The 19,692-nt window shown below is 42.6% G+C and overlaps 1 protein-coding gene across 2 annotated transcripts in view; it reads left to right on the top strand.

Moving 5' to 3' along the window:
- Nucleotides 1-19,692, top strand: part of sorbs2b (sorbin and SH3 domain containing 2b) — a 452,225-nt gene that overhangs the window by 361,038 nt on the left and 71,495 nt on the right. Inside the window, exons 15-16 of one of the 2 annotated variants that reach the window (XM_073048156.1) lie at nt 13,446-13,529; nt 14,576-14,641. The exons of the other annotated variant lie outside the window; for it this stretch is intronic. Of the exons in view, the coding sequence (XP_072904257.1) occupies nt 13,446-13,529; nt 14,576-14,641 (150 nt within the window). The remainder of the gene's footprint in view (nt 1-13,445; nt 13,530-14,575; nt 14,642-19,692) is intronic. 2 annotated transcript variants of the gene reach the window in all.

Genomic DNA, 19,692 nt, shown 5'->3' with positions numbered 1-19,692 from the left:
TCAAGTTTTAAATTGCATTTTGTTTCAGTATATTCATTTCAGTTGGTCTTAATTGAACATCATTCTTCTTGGTTGGTGGAGAGGCAGGTAGTGTTGAGGAAACAGCTAGGATGCAGAAGGATTTAGACAGATTCAGAGAATGGGCAATAAAATAGCAAATGAAACACAATGTTGGAAAATGCATGGTCATGAGCATGTAGATATTAAGGAAAAGGATGTGCTGGAGCTTTTGGAAAGCATCAAATTGGATAAATCACCGGGACTGGATGAGGTGTACCCCAGGCTACTGTGGGAGGTGAGGGAGGAGATTGCTGAGCCTCTGGTGTTGATCTTTGCAACATCAATGGGGATGGGAGAGGTTCTGGAGGATTGGAGGGTTGTGGATGTTGTTCCCTTGTTCAAGAAAGGGAGTAGAGATAGCCCAGGGAATTATACACCAGTGAGTCTTACTTCAGTGGTTGGTAAGTTGATGGAGAAGATCCTGAGAGGCAGGATTTATGAACATTTGGAGAGGGATAATATGATTAGGAATAGTCAGCATGGCTTTGTTAAAGGTAGGTTGTGCCTTACGAGCCTGATTGAAATTTTTGAGGAGGTGACTAAACATATTGATGAAGGTAGAGCAGTAGATGTAGAGTATATGGATTTCAGCAAGACATTTGACAAGGTACCTCATGCAAGGCTTATTAAGAAAGTAAGGAGGCATGGGATCCAAGGGGACATTGCTTTGTGGATCCAGAGCTGGCTTGCCCACAGAAGGCAAAGAGTGGTTGTAAATGGGTCATATTCTGCATGGACATTGGTCACGAGTGGAGTGCCTCAGGGATCTGTTCTGGGACCCCTACTCTTCATGAGTTTTATAAATGACCTGGATGAGGAAGTGGAGGGATGGGTTAGTAAATTTGCTGATGACAAAGGTTGGGGGTGTTGTGGATAGTGTGGAGGGCTGTCAGAGGTTACAGCAGGACATTGATAAGATGCAAAACTGGGCTGAGAAGTGGCAGATGGAGTTCAACCCAGATAAGTGTGAGGTGGTTCATTCTGGTAGGTCAAATATGATGGTAGAATATAGTATTAATAGTAAAACTCTTGGCAGTGTGGAGGATCAGAGGGATCTTGGGGTCCAAGTCCATAGGACACTCAAAGCAGCTGCGCAGGTTGACTCTGTGGTTAAGAAGGCATACAGTGTATTGGCTTTCATCAATCTTGGAATTGAATTTAGGAGCCAAGAGGTAATGTTGCAGCTGTATAGGACCCTGGTCAGAACCCACTTGGAATACTGTGCTCAGTTCTGGTTGCCTCACTACAGGAAGGATGTGGAACCCATAGAAAGGGTGCAGAGGATATTTACAAGGATGTTGCCTGGATTGTGGAGCTTGCCTTTTGAGAATAGGTTGAATGAATTCGGCCTTTTCTCCTTGGAGCAACTGAAGATGAAAGGTGACCTGATAGAGGTGTATAAGATGATGAGAGGCATTGATTGTGTGGATAGTCAGAAGCTTTTTCCCAAAGCTGAAAAGGCTAGCACAAGAGGGCACAGTTTTAAGGTGCTTGGAAGTAGGTACAGAGGAGATGTCAGGGGTAAGTTTTTTTACGCTGGGAGTGGTGAGTACGTGGAATAGGCTGCCAGCGATGGTGGTGGAGGTGGTTATGATAGGGACTCCTTAAGAGACTCCTGGATAGGTACATGGAACTTGGAAAAATAGAGGGCTGTGGGTAACCCTAGGTAATTTCTAAGGTAAGGACGTGTTCAGTACAACTTTGTGGGCAAGGACCTGTATTGTGCTTTAGGTTTTCAATGTTTCTATGTTTCTGTGGACTTTGGTAGTAGAAATAAATGTGCGGACTATTTTCTAAACGGGCAGAAAATCCAGGAATCTGAGATGCAGAGGGATTTGGGAGTCTTTGGGCAGAACACCCTGAAGGTTAACTTGCAGGTTGAGTCAGTGCTGAGGAAGGCAAATGCCATGTTAGCATTCATTTCAAGAGGTCTAGAATACAAGAGCATGGATGTGATGCTGAGGCTTTATAAGGCATTGTTGAGTATTGTGAACAGTTTTGGGCCCCTATCTTAGAAGAGATGTGCTGGCATTGGAGAGGGTCCAGAGGAGGTTCATAAAGATGATTCCAGGAATGAAAAGGTTATCATACGAGGAACGTTTGATGGCTCTGTGTCCGTACTCACTGGAATTCAGAAGGATGAGGGGGGATTCATTGAAACCTTTCGGATGTCGGAAGGGCTGGACTGGACAGAGTAGATGTGGAAAGGATATTTCCCATGGTGGGAGAGTCTAGGACAAAATGGCACAGCCTCAGGATAGAGGGGTGCCCTTTCAAAGCAGAGATGTGGAGAAATTTCTTTAGCCAAAGGGTGGTGAATTTGTGGAACTTGTTGCCACGTGCCGCTATGGAGGCCAGGTCACTAGGTGTATTTAAGGCAGTGATTGATGGGTTTTTGATTTGACATGGCATCAAAGGTTAAAGGGAGAAGGCTAGGAACTGAAGTTGAGGAGGAGAAAAAGAAAGATCAGCCATGATTGAATGACAGAGCAGACTCAATGGGCCGAATGGCCTAATTCTGCTCCTATGTCTTATGGTATTATAGTTAATTGAGGCTTTCTCAATTGAAGCAAACACTGTTTCAGGATAACTAATGTAGCATTAAGGATGCATATTTGTGCATTAGTGACAGTCAACGTTGCTCTGAGTGGAGCAGGTCATGTCTTACTGAGTTTTTCATGGAGGTGATGAAGGTAGAGATGTGGAAGTTGTCTATATGGATTTTACTAAGATGTTGGACAAGGTGCCCCTCATAATAGGCTCATTCAGAATATATGATGCATGACACCCATGAGGTCTTGGTCATTTGGATTCAGAATTTGCTTTGGTAAGATTCAGAGGACAGTAGTCGATGTGAACTAGTCAATGCTGGAATTCTAGAGCTGATGAGAAGTGCCCCACAGAGATCACTACTGGGAGCTCCATTATTTGTAAGGTGTATATGTGGATGGATTGATCAGTAAGTTCACAGACGATACCAAGATTGGTGGTGGTGTGGATTATGGAGAAGTTTACCTAAGGATAAAGCTGCAGATATGGGTGGAAAATCTGACAAAGCATGGGTTGTTGCATTTTGGATGATAAAATGTAAAGGGACAATATACAGTTAATGCAGGACTGTTACTAGCATTGATGTTCAGAGGGAACTTGAGATCCTAGACTATAGCTCCCTGTTTGATGGGGTATTAAAGGTGTGTGGTGTGCCTGCCTTTTTTTGTGGAGGCACTGAGTTCAAGAGTCAAGCTTTATAAAACTGTTAAGGTTACAGCTGAAAATTTGCATTCAATTCAGTTTGGCCTGTTTTCAGAAAGTTGAGGTGGTTTTGCAGACGGTGCAAAAAATGTTTACCAGGATGCTGCCTGGATTAGAAAGCAGGTGCTATGGGGGAGAGGCAGGACTGGCTATGGTTCTTTGGAGCAGTAGAGGCTGAGGGGAGATCTGTTGGAAGATTATGAGAGACATAGATGGAGTAAAGAGCTGGCATCTTTTTCCCAGGGCCAAGATGTCTTGTACTAGAAGTCATGCATTGAAGCAGAAGGGGGTGAATTTCAAAGGAGGTTTGTTGTTACAGTGTGGTGGGTGCCTGGAATGTGCTGCCAGGGTTGATTGTGGAAGCAGAATTGATAGAGATACTTAAGAGACTCTTAGATGCGCCCATGAGATTGGAGGAATATCTGCTGTACAGTTCAATGTTCTATGCATTAGTTTTCTGCAGGAGATGTCTAAATGATATGTGATCACCAGTGTGGTTGAATTAACCACAGGTAAAACAAAAAGAGAAGGTGCTGGAACATTCAACAGGATAGGCAGTATCTGTAGAAAGTGAAACAGTTTCAGATCCTTGACACTTAATCAGTACTAGAAACAAGAGGAAAGATAACTAGGAAAGAGGAAACAACTTCTTTCATGTATGTAGCTCATTCAGTCGTCTAGTAGATAGCAGTTACCATGTATCACCAGGCATGAAAGTCAAATTACCCCAAGTTCCATGTGCTTTAATTTTTCCTTATCAACCTCTTATGTGGAACTTGATCAAGTTCATCACATCCATTGGTTCTTCCTCAACTATAATGTATCTTCAAAGAAAAATGCAAGTGGTTTGTTAAGCAGGGTCCTCTATTATCAGTTCATGCTGGTTTTGTCTACTTCTGTTAGTGCTTTCCAGGTGTTCTACAATTACCTCCTTTATAATAGATTCCAAGATTCTCGCACTGCTGATATTTGGTTAGTCATCTGCAGTTTTCTGTTTTAGTTTTCCCCTTTTTTTAATGGTGGGATTACATTTGTTACCCTTTAAATCCGTAGGAACGGTTCCACAGTTGAAAGAGTTCAGTTGACATGACCATCCCTGGGTTCTCCATCATTAACATCCTCCAGGTCACCACTGACCAGAAACTATACTGCTATAGCAGATGAAAGACTGGGTATACTGTGGCAGGTGACTCAACTCTTGACAACCCAATTCTTTCCACCATAAATAAGGAGTTTTAAAACCCTCCATTTGCCTGGACAGTTGTGTGGCATCAGCAACTCTACAGAAGATTGACACCTTCCACAATCGACAGTCCAATTGGGTTCACATCAACCACACTAAATGTTCCCATTGCTGTGCCATCCACAAAATGCAGTGCTATTTTTCAACCAGATTACACTGACATCAGCTACCTAACTTGAACCTCCACCACCAGAAGGTCAAGGCTAACTGGTGCAGAAGAATAATGCTGGCTTCAGGTTCCTCTCCATCTTGACTTGGACATACATTATATTCATTCATTTAGGGTCTTAATCCTGGAAGGTCCAGCCCTATAGCACCACTAAAGACCTTCACTGAAGATTTTCTTTGGCAGTTTAACGGGGGCACGACTGCGCAAGCATGTGTAAGTCGGACCGTGAGGCAGCGGGAGTATTTAAAGAGAGCAGTTTGTAGAAGTAGGTAATTTTCTTCGGCAGTTTAACGGGGGCACGACTGCGCAAGCACGTGTAAGTCGGACCGTGAGGCAGCTGGAGTATTTAAAGAGAATAGTTAGCCGGAGCGGGCGATGTTGTAGCCGCAGACGGAGTAGAGGGGGACAGAGTAGGAAGTCTTTGTCTCGAGAGGCTTTGATGAGCAGAGGCTGAGGACGAGCTTCACCCCAAGTGAGGTAAAGCCAGGTAAGTTCCTTTAAAAGGAGAGCATTTCAAAAGTTGTGGCAAGTATTGGGTAGGTCATGGCAGCTGAGATTGGCCCCGTGGTTTGTTCATCCTGCAGCATGTGGGAAATCAGGGATACTTCCAGTGTCCCTGATGACTATGTGTGCAGGAAGTGTGTTCAACTGCAGCTTCTGGCAGACCGCATTGAGCGTCTAGAGCTGCGATTGGATTCATACTGGAACATCCGCGATGCTGAGAAAGTCGTGAATAGCACATTCAGTGAGTTGGCCACACCGCAGGTAAAGGCTACACAGGCAGAAAGGGAAGGGGTGGCCACTAGACAGCGTAGCAATAGGCAGGTAGTGCAGGAGTCCCCTGAGGTCATCTCCCTCCTAAACAGATATACTGTTTTGGATGCTGTTGGGGGAGATGTCTCATCAGGGGAAGGCAGCAGCAGCCAAGTTCATGGCACCATGGGTGGCTCTGCGGCACAGGAGGGAAGGAAAAGGAGTGGGAGAGCTATAGTGATAGGGGATTCAATTGTAAGGGGAATTGATCAGCATTTCTGCGGCCGCAAACGAGACTCCAGGATGGTATGTTGCCTCCCTGGTGCAAGGGTCAAGGATGTCTCTGAGCGGCTGCAGGACATTCTGGAGAGGGAGGGTGAACAGCCAGTGGTCATCGTGCACATAGGTACCAACGATATAGGTAAAAAACGGGATGAGGTCCTACACGGGATTAGGAGATAAGCTAAAAAGTAAGACCACAAAGGTAATAATCTCTGGATTACTACCAGTGCCACGTGCTAGTCAGAGTAGAAATAGGAGGATATTTCAGATGAATACATGGCTTGAAAATGGTGCAAGGGGGAGGGATTCAAATTTCTGGGGCATTGGAACCAGTTCTGGGGGAGGTGGGACCGGTATAAACAGGATGGTCTGCACCTGGGCTGGACTGGAACCAATGTCCTAGGGGAAGCGTTTGCTACTGCTGTTCAGGAGGATTTAAACTAATGTGGCAGGGGGATGGGAACAAGTGCAGAGAGACAGAGGGGTGTAAAATGAGGGAAGAAGCAAAAAGTAGTAAGGTGAAAAGTAAAAGTGGCAGGCAGGCAAATCCAGGGCAAAAAGCAAAAAGGGCCACTTTTCAACATAATTGTATTAGGGCTAAGCGTGTTGTAAAAACAAGCCTGAAGGCTTTGTGCGTCAATGTGAGGAGCATTCGTAACAAGGTGGATGAATTGAATGTGCAGATAGTTATTCATGAATACGATATAGTTGGGATCACAGAGACATGGCTCCAGGGTGACCAAGAATGGGAGCTCAACAACCAGGGATATTCAATATTCAGGAGGGATAGACAGGAAAAAAAAGGAGGTGGGGTAGCATTGGTGGTTAGAGCGGAGATTAACACAATAGAAAGGAAGGACATTAGCCTGGAGGATGTGGAATCGATATGGGTAGAGCTGCATAACACTAAGGGGCAGAAAACGCTGGTGGGTATTGTATACAGGCCACCTAACAGTAGTAGTGAGGTTGGGAATGGCATTAAACAGGAAATTAGAAATATGTGCAATAAAGGAACAGCAGTTATAATGGGTGACTTCAATCTACATATAGATTGGGTGAACCAAATTGGTAAGGGTGCTGAGGAAGAGGATTTCTTGGAATGCATGCGGGATGGTTTTCTGAACCAACATGTCGAGGAACCAACTAGAGAGCAGGCCATTCTAGAATGGGTATTGAGCAATGAGGAAGGGTTAGTTAGCAATCTTGTCGTGCGAGGCCCCTTGGGTAAGAGTGACCATAATATGGTGGAATTCTTCATTAAGTTAGAGAGTGACATAGTTAATTCAGAAACAAAGGTTCTGAACTTAAAGAAGGGTAACTTTGAAGGTATGAGTCATGAATCAGCTAAGATAGACTGGCAAATGATACTTAAAAGGTTTGACGGTGGATATGCAATGGCAAGCATTTAAAAATCGCATGGATGAACTACAACAATTATTCATCCCAGATTGGCAAAAGAATAAACAAGGGAAGGTAGTGCACCCATGGCTGACAAGGGAAATTAGGGATAGTATCAAGTCCAAAGAAGAAACATATAAATTAGCCAGAAAAAGCAGCACACCTGAGGACTGGGAGAAATTCAGAGTCCAGCAGAGGAAGACAAAGGGCTTAATTAGGAGAGGGAAAAAAGATTATGAGAGAAAGCTGGCAGGGAACATAAAAACTGACTGTAGAAGCTTTATAGATATATGAAAAGAAAAAGATTGGTCAAGACAAATGTAGGTCCCTTACAGTCAGAAACAGGTGAATTAATCATAGGGAACAAGGACATGGCAGACCAATTGAATAACTACTTTGGTTCTGTCTTCACTAAGGAGGACATAAATAATCTTCTGGGTATAGTAGGGGACCGAGGGTCTAGTGAGATGGAGGAACTGAGGGAAATACATGTTAGTAGGGAAGTGGTGTTAGGTAAATTGAAGGATGTTGGTGGGGATAAATCCCCAGGACCAGATGGTCTGCATCCCAGAGTGTTTAAGGAAGTAGCCCAAGAAATAGTGGATGCATTAGTGATAATTTTTCAAAACTCCTTAGATTCTGGATTAGTTCCTGAGGATTGGAGGGTGGCTAATGTAACCCCACTTTTTAAAAAAGGAGGGAGAGAAAAACCGGGGAATTGTAGACCGGTTAGTCTAACATTGGTGGTGGGGAAAATGCTAGAGCCAGTTATCAAAGATGTGATAACAGCATATTTGGAAAGAGGTGAAATCACCGGACAAAGTCAGCATGGATTTGTGAAAGGAAAATCATGTCTGACGAATCTTACAGAATTTTTTGAAGATGTAACTAGTAGAGTTAAGGGAGAGCCAGTGGATGTGGTATATTTAGATTTTCAAAAGACTTTTGACAAGGTCCCACACAGGAGATTAGTGTGCAAAGTTAAAGCACATGGTATTGGGGGTATGGTATTGATGTGGATAGAGAATTGGTTGGCAGACAGGAAGCAAAGAGTGGGAGTAAACGGGACCTTTTCAGAATGGCAGGCAGTGACTAGTGGGGTACCACAAGGCTCAGTGCTGGGATCCCAGTTGTTTACAATATATATTAATGATTTAGACGAGGAAATTAAATGCAGCATCTCCAAGTTTGCGGATGACACAAAGCTGGGTGGCGGTGTTAGCTGTGAGGAGGATGCTAAGAGGATGCAGGATGACTTGGATAGGTTAGGTGAGTGGGCAAATTCATGGCAGATGCAATTTAATGTGGATAAATGTGAGGTTATCCACTTTGGTTGCAAGAACAGGAAAACAGATTATTATCTGAATGGTGGCCGATTAGGAAAAGGGGAGGTGCAACGAGACCTGGGTGTCATTGTACACCAGTCATTGAAGGTGGGCATGCAGGTACAGCAGGCGGTGAAAAAGGCAAATGGTATGTTGGCATTCATAGTAAAAGGATTTGAATACAGAAGCAGGGAGGTTCTACTGCAGTTGTACAAGGCCTTGGTGAGACTACACCTAGAGTATTGTGTGCAGTTTTGGTCCCCTAATCTGAGGAAAGACATTCTTGCCATAGAGGGAGTACAAAGATGGTTCACCAGATTGATTCCTGGGATGGCAGGACTTTCATATGAAGAAAGACTGGATCGACTTGGCTTATACTCACTGGAATTTAGAAGATTGAGGGGGGATCTTATTGAAATGTATAAAATTCTAAAGGGATTGGACATACTAGATGCAGGAAGATTGTTTCCGATGTTGGGGAAGTCCAGAACAAGGGGTCACAGTTTAAGGATAAAGGGGAAGCCTTTTAGGACCGAGATGAGGAAAAACTTCTTCACACTGAGAGTGGTGAATCTGTGCAATTCTCTGCCACAGGAAACAGTTGAGGCTGGTTCATTGGCTATATTTAAGAGGAAGTTAGATATGGCCCTTGCGGCTAAAGGGATCGGGGGTATGGAGAGAAAGCAGGTACAGGGTTCTGAGTTGGATGATCAGCCATGATCATACTGAATGGCAGTGCAGGCTCGAAGGGCCGAATGGCCTACTCCTGCACCTATTTTCTATGTTTCTATGTTTCACCAGATCAACAGCAGCAGTTCAAGAAATTGGCTCTCCACAGTTTTCTCTTAGACATTTAGGAATAGACAATAAATGTTAGCTTGGCCAGTGATGTCATGATTCTGTTGAATAATAAAGCACACTTGAGAGGCTAAGAAACCTCTTCTTCATTGACATGTTAGTATGTCATCTCTCAATCTTTCTATAGACAGCTGAATATGTCACTCATGTTTCTACATGTGGGTCTAACTAGGTTAATATGGCTTCCATTTTTCCTAATTTATAAAAATAACTACGCTTTCTACGTACCACTTGGGCTGTCTGTACATCGTGAAAGAGATATGAGCAGATCTAGATATAATTTTAAAAAAGAACAAATTAACAAATGTTGAGCATTCCACTTAGCTCTTGTGCTGCCAAATTTGCAAACAGAAGGTTATCTTACAGTCTGCAGATGTGGGAAACAAACAATCTGTTGGACGAACTCAGTGGGTAGGGCAGCATTCATGTTGGTGGGGGGGGGGGGGGGGGGATGTGAAGGAATAGTGGATGTTTGCGGTTAAAACCCTGCATCAATTCTAACACAGAGTTTTGACTAAAAATTAACAATTCCTTCTTCCCACCGCGCCACCATAGATGCTGCTCAACTCTGTAGATTTCCTCTGACAGATTGTTCTTTTGCCAAGTTTGTATCATGTACACCAATGCAGTATTCTCCTCCTATTTGGGAAGTTGGTGGTAGAAAGATGAGAGAGGGTGAAGAATGAAAAGTACACATCTCCAAGTCTCTGTATCAATGCCTCTTTGACAGAGTATCAGTAATGACAAGAGAAGTCTGCTACCATGAAACAAATTTGCTGATTTTGACTATATCTCTTCCCTCTCTGTGACTTAAAAATGCCATTACCTTTTCTCTGTTCCTCTGTCTCCACAGCATCTGTTTTCAGGATGAGGCTTTTCATTCTAGAATAATTGAGATGTTCTCCTTCAAAGAAAGGAGCTTCCCTTCCTCCACCATCAAAACTTCCATGTAACCCACATCTACCCTCACTCCATCTTCCCACTGCCACACAAGGGATAGTGTTCCGCTTGTCTTCACCTACCACTTCATAAGCCTCTACATCCAACACATATTTCTCTGTAACTTCCGTCATCTCCAACAGGATCCCACCACATCTCTCCTGCTACACTTGCCCCAGGCCTTCTTCCTCACTACCATTCGGGACTCCAAACAGTTCCTCCAGGTGAGGCAACGATTCACCCATGAGTCTGCTGGGGTCATCAACTGTATCTGATGCTGGTGTGGCCTCCTGTATATTGATGAGAACCAACAGAGATTAGAAGACCACTTCATTGAGTATCTTCATTCCATGCTCCTCAAAAAACGGGATTTCCCGGTGGCCACCCATTTCAATTCTACGTCTCATTCCCATTCCGACATGTCAGTCCATGGCCTCCCCTACTGCCGCAATGAGGCCACACTCATGTTGGAGGAACAACACCTTAATTACATGTGGATAACCTTCAATCTGATGGCATGAACATCGATTACTTGAACTTCTGGTAATTACCCCCCACCTCCTCTCTTTCACCATTCATGTTTCCCTCTCATACTTCTCTTCTTACCAGCCCATCACCTTCTGGTGCTCCTCCCCTTCCTTCCATGGTCTTCTGACCTCTCGTATCAGATTCCCCCTTCTCCAGCCATTATCTCCTGCACCAATCAACTTCCAACCTCATCCCCTTCCCCTCTTCTGGTTTCATTATCACCGGCTGCCGTGTACTTCCTTCCCTCCCCCCAGCTTTTTATTCTGACTTCTTTCCCCTTTCCCCCTTTCTTTCCAGTACAGATGAAGGGTCTCAGCATGAAACGTTGACCAGTTACACTTTCTCATAGATGTTGCCTGACCTGCTGAGTTCCTCCAGCACTTAAGAAGGATGGGGGGCAGCAGAAAGAAAACTATAGAACCATTAGCCTGACATCAGTGGTTGGGAAGTTGTTGGAATCGATTGTTAGGGATGAGATTACGGAATACCTGGAGGCACATGAAAAGATAGGCCAAAGCCAGCATGGTTTCCTAAAAGGAAAATCCTGCCTTACTAACTTACTGCAATTTGAGGAAATTGCAAGCAGGGTAGACAAAGAAGATGTAGTAGATGTGTACTTGGATTTTTAGATGGCCTTTGACAAGGTGCCGCACATGAGGCTGCTTGACAAGATAAGAGCCCATGGAATTACAGGAAAATTACTAGCATGGGTAGAGCATTGGCTGATCAGCAGAAAAAAAGAGAGTGGGAATAAAGGGATCCTGTTCTGGCTGGCTGCTGGTTACCAGTGGAGTTCCACAGTGTTCAGTATTAGGACCACTGCTTTTTACGATGTAGGTCAATGGTTTGGACTATGGGATTAATGGATTTGTGGCTAAATTTACCAATGATACAAAGATAGGTGGAGGAACTGGTAGTGTTGAGGAAACAGAGAACCTGCAGAGAGACTTGGATTGTTTAGGGGAATGGGCAAAGATGTGGCAAATGAAATACAATGCTGGAAAGTATATGGTCATGCACTTTGGTGGAAGAAATAAATGGGCAGACTATTATTTAGATGGGGAGAGGATTCAAGATGCAGAGATGTAAAGGGACTTGGGACCCTAAAGGTTAACCTCCAGGTTGAGTCGGGTGAAGAAGGCGATTGCAATGTTGGCATTCATTTCTAGAGGTATAGAATATAAGACTAGGGATGTGATACTGAGGCTCTATAAGGCACTCGTGAGACCACACTTGGGATATTGTGTGCAGTTTTGGGCTCCTTATTTTCAAAAGGATATACTGACATTGGAGAGGGTTCAGAGAAGTTTCACGAGAATGATTCCCGGAATCAGAATCAGGTTTCTGTGATTATGATTAGGTTTCTATGACATGAAATTTGTTATCTTAGCAGCAACTGTTCAATGCAATACATAATCTAGCAGAGAGAGAAAAAAATAATAAATAAACAAGTAAATCAATTACATGTATTGAATAGATTTTTTTTAATGTGCAAAAACAGAAATACTGTATATTTTTTTAAAAAGTGAGGTAGTGTCCATTTAGGAATCGGATGGCAGAGGGGAAGAAGCTGTTCCTGAATCGCTGAGTGTGTGCCTTCAGGCTTCTGTATCTTCTACTTGATGGTAACAGTGAGAAAAGTGCATGCCCTGGGTGCTGGAGGTCCTTAATAATGGACACTGCCTTTCTGAGACACCACTTCCTAAAGATGTCCTAGGTACTTTGTAGGCTAGTGCCCAAGATGGAGCTGACTAGATTTACAACCTTCTTCAGCTTCTTTCAGTCCTGTGCAGTAGCCCCTCCATACTAGACTGTTATCCACGTTGGACTAGGAGACTAATGGTTGAAGAGTAATAACTGTTCCTGACCCTGGTGGTGTGGGACCTCAGGCTTCTGTACCTCCTCCTCAATGTCAGCAGCAAAAAGAAAGCATGGCTTGGATAGTGGGGGTCCTTGATGGATGCTGCTTTCTTGTGGTAGTGGTCCTTGTAGATGTGCTTAATAGTGGGGAGGGCTTTTCCTGTGATGGACTGGGCTGTATCCACTACTTTTGCAAATAAGTTGCAAGTTGTGAATATATACCATAGCTTCCATTGTTGCATGATAATTCGTTGCCCTCAACCCACTGAACATGTGTTGGTAATTTGTTGGTTGCATATTTCAACAAAATTCATCAGTAATTCCATTGGGCTGTCTGATAGGCTTTTCATGTCATCTGCTTGAAAGTGAGTTAGTCTGTCCTTGGTGTTTGCTGCCATCTGCTGCCTGCTTGTGAACAGTCCGAGATTCCCAGAACATTTTTGGGAATGAGCTATGCTCCATTTTGTTTGGCAGTCAGCATCCACTGCTTCGGTGGAGAGAAACAGAATTTCAGCATTGGTACAAACCAATACTGAATAATAGCTGTCCAAAATGAAATATGTGATTGTGTGTGTTTAAAAGAGAAATTACCATATTAAAAAATTCACAACAAAATGGCATAATTTAACCCCTTATTATTTTAACCCTAATTTGGTTTTGATTCACATTTTGTTCCTGTATGCCGAGGTTTAAATTGTTGTGATTTAACATTCCCGTTCATTTTGTTTAGTTCTCCTTTTCCTTTCCTTTTTCTCCCACCTTTCACCTTCTGCTTCAGAGTGGGCGAATAAACCCAGATGAAATAGATTTAGAAAACGAGCCTTGGTATAAATTCTTTTCAGAGCTGGAGTTTGGATGCCCGGTAAGTGAGGCCTAGCATGATGTGACCAACATTTCATAAGTAGTTACTTAAAATTCTTATTCATTGCAAAGTGGCAGATTGTATGCGCTTTTTAAAGACTGATTGTTGTGTTAATGTAAATCCCTAATTTATAATCAATATAAAGTAGGTTCAAAGTCTTTTCTATATTTATGGGACTCCACAGTAGCGTAGCAGTTAGAACAACGCTATTACAACTCGGGACACTGGAGTTCAAGGTTCACTCCTGGCATCCTCTGTAAGGAGTTTGTATGTTCTCCCCATGGAATGCATGGGTTTTCTCTGGTTGCCTTGATTTCCTCACAGTCCAAGGACGTATTGATTAATGGATTAACTGGTCATTGTAAATTGTCCTGTGATTAGGCCATGGCTAAATTGGAGGTTGTCAGGGATTGCTTGGGTGGTGAGGCTCAAGGGGCAAGAAAGGCCTATTCCAAGCTGTATCTCTAAATTGAAGTAAAATAAAAAATAATGTTATAAACTGGGAGGCAGAAGCTCCACTGATTACTCTCTTGTCTGTGTCTGAATATTTGAAATGATTTTGTTTGGATCTACTCCATGATTGCCAACTAATAGGAGTTGTCATGGGAACAGAACAGATTATAAATAATTAAATTGCAGCACTATCTATGGCTGCAATACAATACCCAACATTGAATTTACTAATAATCTCAAATGCCTTGGGCACTTCTTTCATTATTCATGTTCACATGATCTGATAAAGCTTGCCATTAATTAATGCAATTTCCTAACCAATTACTTCAACCAAAGACATCTATACTGTGTACCTCATTTGGCCAGTGGAATAATCCCCATTTATAAAATTTCATCTGCCACTTTTACTGTATCCTTGCGTAGTATGTTCATCACTTCCAACCTTCATTCTCATTCTGTTGGCATTTCTGTGTTTATAATCTGTCAAATTCACCTGACCTATCTAACCATGTCAACTTTTCCATATGTCGTGTCCCCCTGATGCCATTTGGCTTTGCTCCACACCTCTTCACCTCTGCCTGTGTTGCCATCAGCCTCCTAAAAAGCTCTTGGATTATCTGCCAGAAAGTTCTCCCCATATTTCGCCTGAAAGCATGAAGGTAACTACTGATTCTTTATCATCAACGCACTATACTCTGCTGTTATAGTTTTTAGAATCATAATTGTAATGACTAATAACATGACCTGCAGAACATATGATTTTTAGTTAACTAATGTCCTTGCATTCTCACTTTGGTTGAATGTTTTCTGTCATTTATTGCTGCTGCAAATTACAAATGTTCATACTGATGGTCAAATACTTAAGGCGTGTGCAAGGTTTTTTCTAATAATTTTAATGAACCTAGATGTTTTTTTTTTCAAATACTTGAGTTATTCACTAAGGAGAAGGCTATTGAATTGTGTAAGGTAAGGGAAACAAGTAGGGAAGTTATGGAAACTATGATGATTAAAGAGGAGGAAGTACTGGCGCTTTTAAGGAATATAAAAGTGAATAAAACTCCAGGTCCTGACAGGATATTCCCTAGGACCTTGAGGGAAGTTAGTGTAGAAATAGCAGGGGCTCTGACAGAAATATTTCAAATGTCATTAGAAACGGGGATGGTGCCAGAGGATTGGCGTATTGCTCATGTGGTTCCATTGTTTAAAAAGGGTTCTAAGAGTAAACCTAGCAATTATAGGCCTGTCAGTTTAACATCAGTGGTGGGTAAATTAATGGAAAGTATTTTTAGAGATGGTATATATAATTATCTGGATAGACAAAGTCTGATTAGGAACAGTCAACATGAATTTGTGCGTGGAAGGTCATGTTTGACAAATCTTATTGAATTTTTTGAAGAGGTTACAAGGAAAGTTAATGAGGGTAAAGCAGTGGATGTTGTCTATATGGACTTCAGTAAGGCCTTTGACAAGGATCCACATGGAAGGTTAGTTAGGAAGGTTCAATCGTTAGGTATTAATATTGAAGTAGTAAAATGGATTCAACAGTGGCTGGATGGAAGATGCCAGAAAGTAGTGGTGGATAACTGTTTGTCAGGTTGGAGGCCAGTGACTAGTGGTGTGCCTCAGGAATCTGTACTGGGTCCAATGTTGTTTGTCATATATATTAATGATCAGGATGATGGGGTGGTAAATTGGATTAGTAAGTATGCAGATGATACTAAGGTAGGTGGAGTTGTGGATAATGAAGTAGGTTTTCAAAGTTTGCAGAGAGATTTAGGCCAGTTAGAAGAGTGGGCTGAAAGATGGCAGATGGAGTTTTGCTGATAAGTGTGAGGTGCTACATTTTGGTAGGAATAATCCAAATAGGACATACATGGTAAATGGTAGGGCATTGAAGAATGCAGTAGAACAGAGTGATCTAGGAATAATGGTGCATAGTTCCCTGAAGGTGGAATCTCATGTGGATAGGGTGGTGAAGAAAGCTTTTGGTATGTCGGCCTTTATAAATCAGAGAATTGAGAATAGGAGTTGGGATGTAATGTTAAAATTGTACAAGGCCGAATTTGGAGTATTGTGTACAGTTCTGGTCACCGAATTATAGGAAAGATGTCAACAAAATAGAGAGAGTATAGAGAAGATTTACTAGAATGTTACTTGGGTTTCAGCACCTAAGTTACAGGGAAAGATTGAACAAGTTAGGTCTTTATTCTTTGGAGCGTAGAAGGTTGAGGGGGGACTTGATAGAGGTATTTAAAATAATGAGGGGGATAGATCGAGTTGACGTGGATAGGCTTTTTCCATTGAGAGTAGGGGAGATTCAAACAAGAGGACATGAGTTGAGAGTTAGGCAAAAGTTTAAGGGTAACATGAGGGGGAATTTCTTTACTCAGAGAGTGGTAGCTGTGTGGAACGAGCTTCCAGTAGAAGTGGTAGAGGCAGGTTTGGTATTGTCATTTAAAGTAAAATTGGATAGGTATATGGACAGGAAAGGAATGCAGGGTTATGGACAGAGTGCAGGTCAGTGGGACTAGGTGAAAGTAATCGTTCTAGACTAGAAGGGCTGAGATGGCCTGTTTCCGTGCTGTAATTATTGTATGGTTATATATAATTCACAAAAAAGCAAATTTTTTCCCATGAATATAATTTACTCAGTGAAAATACATAAAGTTATACATTCACATACATGTCATATCATCCTAATACAAGATTAATATACTGTATCAACATAGTATCAATTTTTCATTCATGTATGCTCTAAGAGCAACAAGTTGGAGAGTGTATAGGGCCCTTCGAGTGCATTTGCAGGAAGGTTTTAACCTATGGTCTTTCCCCACAGAGCTCTTGCTGTGACCACAGCACACTCTAGTGTGTCCTTCAACATGTAGTCTGGACCTTGGAATGTGGTTATGCACTGGAAAAATGGCAAGTTTCAGGCACACCAAAATATGTCTTTCACCATCTGCTTGAGGTAACTTCAATTGCATCCCTCCATAAATTTCTTCAACAAGCGCACTATCCTGAAGCAGATGGATGACCCCTCAGTGGCAGCCAGCAGCGACAGAGACTCCACTGAGCGTGAAAACCTGACAGCAAGGGCCCTTCTCAGCATGATCCAAGATTGTTTGCAAGTTATGCAGATGAGGCATTCTGCCAAGTGATTTTAACAGAAAGCTGACCTACAGGCAGGTTCAGCACATCCTGAAGCAGACGGTGTCTGATTGGCTTTTGGTCAAGACTGTTCTTCTGCATAAAATTTCCTTCAAGGAACAGCATGTTGTGGACCAACTGACTTGAATATTCCAGCAGATGGCTGGCTTCATCTCTGCAATGGTGAGGCAGAGAGAATCACAGCTCATTACTATTTGTATACCCTGGGTCTTAGCACAGCTTGAAGTAGCCACGTACAAAGATCACCTTCAGAATAAGGCCACGTTGGATATATTTTTACCCCTTTCTGTGGAGATTTGTACATCGTGTTTAGGTGAAGAGAATCCCTTTTCAATCATATGACCATGGCTGACATGATTAGAGCCACAGGAGTAGGGTTGGGCCACACCTCCTCCACACAATGACTTGGACTTGCTGACTAGGTTCTTTCCCATGACTGAGAGGGAGCCCCATTCTCCTAACCCCAGTTTCTGATTCACTGCATCAGGATTCTTCTGATTCTCCACAATCCCTCACAAAGGGGCATTCAGTCCAATATATTTAAAGTGGAGGTTGATGGGGTCTTGATTAATGAAAGTGTCAAAGGTTACGGGGAGAAGGCAGGAGAATGGGGTCAAGAGGGATAAAAAAAAAACTAATCAGCAATGATGGAATAGTGGGCAGATTTGATGGGCTTAATGAACTAATTCTGTTCCTATATTTTACGCACTTGCTGAGGTTCACTCCAGTCTCTGAGAGCAGTTATAAGACCCTAAGGAATAGGACCAGAAGTGTGTCATCCGCATGTTGAGTCTGCTCTGCTGATGGCATAACAAATGCAAGCATTAGTCAACTATTCAGCCTGGTGTGCCTGCTTCATAGGTCAGTAAGATCATGGCTGATTCTTTACTCTCACTCATTGATTGTATACCTTCAGGCTTCTCTACCTTCTTCCTGAGCATGTCCTGGGTGGTGGAGATCCTTAAAGATGGATGCTGCCTTTTTGAGGCACCAGTCCTTGAAGATTTCTTGGATACTACAGAAGCTAGTGCCCATGATGGAACTGTCTAATTTTACAACTCTCTGCAGCTTAATCTGATCCTGTGTAATACCACCCCCCCCTCCCCCGGATAGTGATGCAGCCAGTTAAAAAGCTCTTCGCAATACATCTGTAGAAATTTGCAAGTGTTCTTGGTGACGTACCAAATCTCCTCAAACTCCTTATGAAATATAGCCACTGGCTTGCCTTTTTTAATAGCTGCATTGGTATGTTGGGACCAAATTAGGTTCTCAAGAGATTTTATAGACAATAGACAATAGGTGCAGAAGTAGACCATTCGGCCCTTCGAGCCTGCACTACCAACACCCAAGAACTTGAAATTGCTCTCTCTCCACTTCTGATCCCCCTGTGAGGACTGGTGTGTGTTCCCTCATTTCACCGTTTCTGAAGTCCACAATGAGTTCTTTGGTCTTACTGATGTTGAGTTGGCTGTTGCTGTGGCATCACTCAACTAGCTGGTATATCTCGCTCCTGTACGCCCTCTCAACAACATCTGAGATTGTGCCAACAATCGTTATATCATCAGCAAATTTATGAATGGTGTTTGAGTTGTGCCGTGCCATATAGTCCTGGGTCTAAAGAGAGTAGAGCAGTGGGCTATACACACATCCCTGAGGTGCACTAGTGTTGACTGTCAGCAGGGTGGAGCTGTTATTTCCAGTCTGCGCAGATTGTGGACTTCCGGTTATGAAGTTGAGAGTCTAGTTGCAGTAGGAGTACAGAGGTCCAGGTTCTGGAGCTTTTCGATTAGAACTGTAGGAATGATAGTGTTAAACACTGAGCTGTGGTCAACAAACAGCACCCTGACATAGGTATTTGTGCTGTCCAGGTGATTCAATACCACGTGGATCACTTTCTGTCAAAGTAATATTTCCTTGTAAAACAGCCTAAATGGCCTACCCCTTATTCACAACTGTGTGGCCTGGTAAATAGGCTTCTTAGGGAAAACAGTTTTATAGGTTTTAGTGGTATCTTCACTCATTCTTCTAAACTCTTCGACATACAGTCCCAATCCACTCAACCTGCTCTTAAAGAATGCACTCATCATTCATGATCAGTTAATTGAATTCTCACTGCACTCCCTTTATAGCAAGAACATCCTTTCTTAGGACCTCAACTGTACACAAGACTGCAGCTAACCAAATCTTCCTTTTTGTATGCGGATATACAATATGTCTTCCTCATTGCTGACTGCACCTGTGTGTTTCTTTGTACAAAGACACCCACATCTCATAAACTCAGTCTCTCACTGGTTAACAAATACACTGCTTTACTCTTCACCAGTGTTGTTGACCTCACATTTTTCTACATTATGTTCTTATTGGTATGTTTCTGTCCATTCATTAGATAGATAGATACTTTATTCATCCCCATGGGGAAATTCAACTTTTTCCCTTATGCATATTGCCTTAAAGCATTTGTACAAATACCCCAGATTGGTGTAATTGGCTAACTTGGAAATATAACATTTAGTCCAAATTTTTGATATAGTTTGTGTCCAGC

The sequence above is a fragment of the Hemitrygon akajei genome, chromosome 6, assembly GCF_048418815.1.
Source record: "Hemitrygon akajei chromosome 6, sHemAka1.3, whole genome shotgun sequence".
NCBI lineage: Eukaryota > Metazoa > Chordata > Chondrichthyes > Myliobatiformes > Dasyatidae > Hemitrygon > Hemitrygon akajei.
Note: the sequence above shows the minus strand (reverse complement) of the source record. Positions and strands in the feature narration are given on the sequence as shown.